This window comes from Drosophila subobscura, chromosome A, assembly GCF_008121235.1.
Source record: "Drosophila subobscura isolate 14011-0131.10 chromosome A, UCBerk_Dsub_1.0, whole genome shotgun sequence".
In the NCBI taxonomy this organism is placed as follows: domain Eukaryota; kingdom Metazoa; phylum Arthropoda; class Insecta; order Diptera; family Drosophilidae; genus Drosophila; species Drosophila subobscura.
In genome coordinates this window covers 4,184,471-4,192,469 of record NC_048530.1, presented here as the reverse complement: position 1 = coordinate 4,192,469, position 7,999 = coordinate 4,184,471, and the positions used below count along the sequence as shown (strand labels likewise).

General features: G+C 43.5%; 1 protein-coding gene across 2 annotated transcripts; it reads right to left on the bottom strand.

Moving 5' to 3' along the window:
- Window positions 1-3,437: 3,437 nt before the first annotated feature.
- LOC117903356 lies at window positions 3,438-7,790 on the bottom strand. Of its 2 annotated transcripts, none has more exons than XM_034815309.1 (3): window positions 7,664-7,790; window positions 4,476-6,740; window positions 3,438-4,418 (listed from the first exon to the last, which is right to left on the bottom strand). In XM_034815309.1, exons 2-3 carry the CDS (start codon window positions 6,190-6,192, stop codon window positions 3,688-3,690), a joined length of 2,448 nt encoding a protein of 815 aa, XP_034671200.1. In that variant the 5' UTR covers window positions 6,193-6,740; window positions 7,664-7,790; the 3' UTR covers window positions 3,438-3,687. The 2 variants fall into 2 exon arrangements, with proteins under 2 accessions (XP_034671200.1, XP_034671201.1); XM_034815310.1 differs by lacking the exon at window positions 7,664-7,790 and adding an exon at window positions 6,991-7,008.
- Between the last annotated feature and the right edge of the window lie 209 nt (window positions 7,791-7,999).

The following is a 7,999-nucleotide window of genomic DNA, read 5'->3' as shown; positions in this document are numbered from 1 at the left end:
CCGAGCAATTAAAAATAAAACGTTAAAAGTGACAAAAAAAAAAAAAAAAAATTATAAAAGTATAAAACATTCTGCAGCAATTGTTGTCAAATATACACATTAAATGAGTGTACTAGTGAAAGCAGCTTGTAGAACAAACCCAAAAAATAAAAAACTAAAAGCAAACACACCGAGAAGTTGTAGTCAATGCAAAGGAGGAGGCGAAGGAGCAGAAGGAGAAGCAAGAGGAGCAGGAGCAGGCGAAGCTGTAATATGGTATTGTTGTTGTTTTTTATGTATGTATGTAATTGTACTTTTTTTTTTTAATAAAAAATTATTGTAAGTAAGTAAAATTATGCCAAACAAATAAGAAAATACAAAAATAGTTCATTAAGTGTTTACAAGCAAAACATTTAAATAATAAAAAAAAAACAAAGAAACAGAACAGACAGAATATGAATTACTTTAAACCACACACAAGAAAACAGAAAAAGTTCCGAAAGTTTTGACTAGTACGACATGGGTACATCATATATACATATGTATGTATGTATTTGTTTTAATTTGCATATTTACTCGATACATATGTATGTATTTATGGTATGCTTACATTTAAAATCAAAACAAAAACCAAAGCATTACAAAAATAAATAAAAAAAGCAAAATCCGAAAGAATAGGCAGTCGAGACTTCACGACTTGAATATACCCGGTACTTGGAGCATTCATGTGCGAGACTGTACGACATTATCCGATTTCAATTCCGATTTAGAAACTCTACAAAACGACAGACGAACAGACGAAGAGTAAGAAAAAACTCTAACCAGGTACAGGGTATAAATAATATGTAAAACAAAAAATAAAAGCAGCTCCTGGAGCAGCCACACAAAGCGCCATTTTGATAAAAAACAAAAACAAAGAAAATAAAAAGAAGAAAAAGATACAGAAAATTCGATGATTTGACAACTAAATGTTTACAACAAAAAAATACAAACAGAATTATTGTAATTACTGTGAACTAAAAAAAATACCACTGGCAGTGGGTGGTGGTGTTGGTGGTTGGGTACCACGAAAGATTTACTTTAATTTCTGTGTAATTAGTGCTCATATCACTGATTTGTGGAGACAGGAATGTGAAAAAAAAAACAAAACAAAACAAAACAAAACAAAAACAATGTGCTTATAAGTTGCCAGAGCTTTTACTAGTAGACGCCATTTAAATTCTGATTCTGGGTTTAAAACATACAAAATTAAAGAAAGAAAAATTAAAATAAAAGCAAACTAAACTAAAGTAAAATAAAATACCATTGTGAAGAAGTGCAACCAAAATGTTTGTTATTTATTAATGATTCATGTCGTTCTATATATTGACAATGAATGTGAAAAACAACAACAACAAAACTATACAAAACGATGTATAGTATACACAAATATATGTATGTACATATATATATTGAATAATTGTTATAGCAAATTTAGTAAATATATTAAATGAACAGAAACGGAGCAGAATGGAGAAGTATAATTCATTGTTTGTCTATTTACCATGCCATTGAAAATAAATTGTATGTAAGTCGATAAGTTTAAAAAATCCAAATAAATGAAATTATACATACATACATACTACATATATGTATGTATGTACATACATGCACATGTATGGTGGTATGTGTATGTGTTGCATGCAGATGACATTATTTCAAATGTTTAAAACATGAAATATTTTGAGGAAAAATGATGCAAAAACCCCTGCAAAAAAACATTAGTCCGTAAACACAAATCAAATGTAAAACAATTTAATGTAGACTGTATTGAAGGAAAAGAAGGATTATTTGATTGGTTTTTGGCTTGAATCGAATTTGGAACTTGGAATTTGAATTTGAATTTGGATTGAATTGATATCAACACAAAACACTCCCCCAAGCTCGAGCTAACAAAAGGAAAAAGAAAAAAACTGTCTCGCGCGTAAGAAAGTGAAATTCAAGTTGAAAAAAAAAGGAAAAGGAAAATTGAAAATTATTTGCACAGTGCAGAAAAAAAACGTGTTATAAAATTATTATATTATACATAAAATTCAAATATATATATATATTATATAAATATATTACTGAACTATGCTGATGAAATTTAAGCCCGAGAAATGTAAAAACCCAAAAACAGAAAAAACCAAAAACAAACCAAAAAAAAAAACAAAAAAAAACCACAAAAAACCAAAACAAAAACGATTTAAATGAAGTACAATAAATATTCAAGTGAAGTTGAAGTGTTTTCATCTATTTTGTGTGTATGTTTAAGTCCTGCTTAAAAGTACTCAGAAGGATTTGAGACCGACACACACAGCCACGTGGGCAGGACCTTATTGTTCCTCTTCTTATTTCGCAGCTCTCTCTCTCTCTCTTTCTCTTTGTGTGTGTGTGTGCCAGATAATTCAAAAGTAATGAGGCGTCGAAAGTGAAGAAAGCACTGAAAAGGTCTGACTGTGTGCCATGACATATGTATGTACATAAATACATATACATATGTATGTATTAATGTATGTATTTATGTATGTATTTATGTATGTAATGGCCCTGTGCAAGTCGTTTGCTTGCTTCTTTTTTTCAAACTTATACATAAATACAATGAGGCTACCGGAATGAGGACATCCGTGTTAGGATCCAACTAGCTAGCTGGCTTCTTCCTACTCCTCGCACTTTGTTGCCAGTACGCAGAAGCAACAACAACAAAACAACACGTAGAAACATGTTTTAAGTAGTCCTAGCTGCCGGTAGTAGGAGGTACTCCAGGATATCTGACTGCTTGCCCGTGTGCCTCCACCATCACGGGGTGACTGCACTCGCAGGTGAGGCCAAGTAACAAAGGCGCCAGTGCAGGCATTTGAAAGTCATCCACCCTTCCACTACCCAATACCCCACCTCTCCACTCCCCATTCCCGGCGTTCGTTCTATTGTCATTCTCTCACTCTCTCCCTCTCTGCGTCTCTGCCCGGCTGTCCACCTGTCTCCAGCTGTCTGTTTGTCCATTTGTCTGTTTGTGCATCTTAGTCTCAACTTTTTGCGTGCAGATTCTGTTACATGTTACTTCCTAATTATTTAGATTCTTGGCTACTTCAAATGCAAAATCCTGTACAAGTGTTTCTTGCATTTTGCTGTATTTTTCCCTCTCGCTTGGCACCTTGTGAGGCGCTGCTGTTGAGTGCTTGCACTGCTTCTATTGCTCACACTGCTTGCACTGCTTGCCTTGCTGCTCCTGCTACTCTGCCTACTGTTTACCTGCTCCGTTTTGCTTCTTGTAAGACTGCTGCGTGTCAGTGAGGCATCACGTGTGTCCGCTCCCCCCCCACTGTCTTACACTCGCCTTGACCACATCGCGTGATCGGGCATCAATAGCCGCTTATTAGCCAACCTTTGGCCCCCTTAACACCTCTGAGTAGCTGAAAACAAAAAAACTCTCCTTTGGGTTTGGGTTTCTCGAAAGGATTTTCGCTTTAATTCACTTTAATTTTAAGTTAGTTTCAGTTCATTTTTTCACTTTATTGTTTGGTTTATAGAGGCATACAATGTAAGGGCTATACGTAAGTATAAGTGTGTGTGTCTCATTTTATATATTTTTGTCTAAGTATCTACTATTTAAAATTCGAATATATTATGCCACAATCGTTGGCTTAGATGCTACTGATCGTCTGGTCAAAACTGCGCTCGCAGTAGCTGTCAGAGAATGCTCTGGCGGGACGCACTGGTCGCTGCTTGGGGATTTAACTTTTGCTGCATGCTGGAGGAGGACGTTGTCACTGTAATTGCTGCTATCATATTATCCATGACCCCGCCGACGCCGCCGACAGACACAGTTGTTGCACTTTGATTGGTGGTTGCATTGCTGGTGGTGGTTGTGTTCTGGGTGGTGTTGCTTCTGCTTCTGCTGTATGGCGGTGGTGATGGCTGACGGCACTGGCTATCGGTGGGTTGGTGGCGTTGGCTGCTTGGCAATGCCAGCGACTGGCAATGCCTTTGCAGCAACTGGGACTGGGACTGGGACATGGATTGTGACTGTGGCTGTGGCTGTGCCTCTGACTCTTCCTGTGACACCTTTGGCGGGTAAGGCAGTAGACTTCCGGCTGCAGTTAACTGACAGCTGTCACTGTCACGCTCCCTGTCACTGGCTCTGTCTCTGTCTCTGTCGCAGATGTTGTTATTGTTCTTTCTGACAGCAGTGCCGTACTTCTCCTGCAAATACTTTTGCACACTAATGTTGTACTTGCTGCGCGAATTTAAACCAATTAGCATTAATTGTTGACTCAGCTGATCCTCCGTGTGCTCCGTATGCCCACCCGTTGGGCTGTTCGTGGGCAGCACATCCGGCTGGTAATCCTCGCACGGCCGTATGATGGCAGTTTCACGCACGGCAGCCACTGGCATCAGTCTCGATGCGACGTGGAGTTTATCTAGTTGGAAAGTTTCAATGATAATCAGATGTGGGAGTGCGTGTTAGTGGGGCCTACCTTTCAACTTGCGCTCCAAACTCAGCGTCTGATCCTCAGCTGCCTCTCTGCTGCCCGTGGTACCGCCTCCTGCCATCACTGTGGAGTGCTGACTGCACAGGTAACCCATAATGGCATGCGGACTTCGACCTCTGTCAATGCTCGTTATCAAGTCGGCAAATTTTGTACCATCTGTAGGTATGACCTCCAGCTGTCGTCGATCTGTCGCTGCTTGACCTTGATTGTGTCTTGGATTGTGAAACGTATTTAGCAGCATCTCGGTGCCACCGGCCACCACAATGCTATTGGTGACACCATTCATGCCCGAGAGAACCTCACCCGCATCGCTGGCAGAGAATTGCTGTGCGGAGAAGCGCAGTTGAGTGGGCTGCAGTTGGAGATGCTTGAAGCGCCTGTAGATGCAGTACGTGACCATGGAGAGCAGCACCGAAATGCTGAGCAGACCCAACACCATCAAGCAAATGATGACAAAGATATTGCTGTTGAGCAGCAAGTCCCGCTGCACTGTGGGCTGCACGATGAGACTCATTTGGACGGCATCCTTGCCGCCGGCGTTCTCCGCCAGGCAGGTGTAGACACCCTCGTCGCTCTTCTCGGCACCCACAATGGTCAGGCGTGAGGTGAAGATATCGCGACCAAAGTGTGGATCCCTCGTTGATCTCCGTGTGTCCTCGCGCAGCATCTCGATGTGGACGCGCGACGTGGTGCCCGATTTGTACAGCTGCTTGTTGTAGTCCCAGGCCACGACGGTGTTCGGTGAGCCGTGCACCCGGCAAACGAGCGTTACATTCTCCTTGGAGGTGTTGATGGAGGCACCGCGTGAGGGATAGACAATCTTGGGCTTGCAGGCGAATGCCTCCGGCTGATCCTCAATCCACAGCATGCTGCGCAGCGCCAACGGATAGCGGCAGGCCGTCGGCGGTGTATAGAGATTCATTTTGAGCACAAAGTCACGAAACTCCTGCAGATCGCAGGTGCAATTCCAGGGATTCTGATCCAGCGACAGTGCCGTCAGTCGGGTCAGACTTTGGAAAGTCTCGCGATGCAGCACGCGGAACTGATTGCCATCCAAATAGATTTGCGAGAGCAGCGGCACGCCCTGAAATGCCTCCACATCGATGCTCACCAGTCGATTGTGCTTCAGCTCGATCTTGTGCAGATACTTTAGATGGTGAAACACGCCGCCGCGCAGCGTCTGTAACAGATTGCCATTGAGCACCAGGGCCCGGACCTTGGTCAAGCAATCAAAGACATTGGGCGGCAGTTCGCGCAGCAAATTATTGGACAAATCCAGCTCAATGAGTATCTCCAGCTGCTTGAAACTCTGCGGTATAATCCGCTGCAGTGTGCTGTTCCGTATGAACAGCTTGTGCAGATTCTGCAGCTGTGTGGCCAGAAATGCGTTCTCCTCCAGCGAGAGTATTTGATTCTGTGACAGATCCAGCACCTGCACCTCCGAGCTGAGATACTCGGGCACACCGCTGAGGCTCAGATTGCGGCAGTCTGCAGTCTTCTTGCCAGAGTTCCACTTGCAGTGGCAGTTGCCACAATCCATTAGCCAGTCACCGCAAGCGAGTGGCAGCAGCAGCGAGACCAAACAGAGGCATTTGAAGAGTTGCAGTGGCGAGAGGCGTGGTGGCGAGAGGCGAAGTGGTAGTGGATTTGGCAGGCAAAGTGGCATTGGACGATGACTACTTGTGTTGCTTGAGATGACCATGGTGGCAACGGCGGCCGCTGCTGCCTGTGTCACATAATCCTAGCTCATGTGAGAGCCTGGGGACGCGTAGCGAGTGACTCGTTATATGCCACAGACTGTGACTCTGCCTGTGATTCGATCTATGAGTTAGACTGTGACTTAATCTAAGCCTTAGACTGTGACTCTGCCTCTATCCCTGCCTCTGCCTCTGCCTCTGTCCCTGCCTCTGTCTCAGCCTCAGTACTTGCCTCAGTTCTTGCCTCGCTTCAGCCCTGTCCCCCTACAAATGGCAGGTGCAACTCCTGCCCTAACCATACGCACATCCCTTAGGAATTATCATGCTCAGGCAGCGGCGCATGTGAATTTCTTAGTTGCAGTTGCTCCACTCCTTGCTGTTGCCGTTGCACTTTGAGTGCTACGTGCTACCAGCCTCATGCCGTCATGCAAATCAGTTTTTTTTGTTGTTGTGGGCAACTTTTTATCGTTCGTTATATTTTTTGTGCCATACCATCCATACGTCTACGTCAGCTGTGAGCGTTGCAGGTTCGGTTTTTTGTGGTTCGTTTGTACTAAAATGAAATGTGAATGAATTTACATATGCATATCGGGTACATAAATATTTGCATAATGGCAGAGAGTACGATTGCGAGAGTACGTGTAGATAGTTGGACACAGGAGGTACACCAGACATGGACACATGTATTATGAATTGACAAAGCAAGTTTCAAGCGAACAGGACTTAAGATATGCAGCTTAGAAATGAAGCTCGTCCTGCCACATTCTCTCTATCGAATTCCACAAACATCAATGCAAATCCACCTTTTATTTTTTCTGGAAACGGAGCCAGAGCTGCTTAGCTTTGAGCAGAGTTCTCTCAACGGACCAACCCGAGACCATCTACTTAATGCCGCTGCTTACACTGCTTGCCCCTGTCTTGAACTGCTTTGTTCGTTATTCTTTTTTGCTGCTGACATTCGTTCTTGGTCAATGGTGGAGGGGGATGCATTGGCAACATGCGGCTTGGCGCCTTCTCGGTTTCACCTTCGTCACTCCGCCGACCTCCCCGCCCACAATATGACACACGACTAAGCACAGTTAATTCCATCAGCAGTGGTGCCAAACACACACACACACACACACAGCAACAAAAACGAAGAAAAAGAATTTGGAACACAAAAGGCACTCTGGCAGCAGCAATATTCGTCTTTACACTTTTCTTATTCCGTTTTGTCTTTAAGTGATTTGGTTTTGGTTTTGGTTTCGGTTTCGGTTTTGTTTTTGATCCGCGACACTGGCCCTGACGGTTCGGGCGGGGTGGTCGGCACTTGATTGGCTTGACTTGCACCACCTGATAATTTGCCAATTATAATGGAGGGAGGGGCACGAGGGACACTGCTGCCCACCAAACACAGTTCAAATTTGGCCAACAAAAAAAAGCTTAAATATCAGCGCTAATAAATGTGTGTATTAGTTGGAAACTTCATCAATTTACTCTGTGAAAAGTTCCAAGGTGAAAATACAACCGAAAACACTGACGCCGCGCCAGAAACAGAACAAAAACAGTTTTCGACAAACAACCAACAGACACTCGGTGTCGCTGCCGACGATGTTCGTTCACGAATAACTGTCTTGTTTCCCGTTATTCACATTACTTATACGCCCTTTCGTTAACAGCGGGGCTAACAGTGTCGTAGCAGCAGCAGCGACATTAACATTGCGCATGGCAGGTAGCATGCAGAAACCATAGAAGGAGCTCTCGTCGGCAAAAATAAGCAGAACGTGCGAGTGAAAAGTGCGAGTGAAAGGGCTCTCGCTGTAAGCGTGAGGG

What these genes read in the sequence shown, in the direction of transcription:
- LOC117903356 (XM_034815309.1), bottom strand. Translation starts at nt 6,192, where the DNA reads ATGGTCATCTCAAGCAACACAAGTAGTCATCGTCCAATGCCACTTTGC. An exon ending in TTTGGAGCGCAAGTTGAAAG is followed by an intron (nt 4,419 to 4,475) that starts GTAGGCCCCACT and finishes CTTTCCAACTAG; the next exon opens with ATAAACTCCACGTCGCATCG.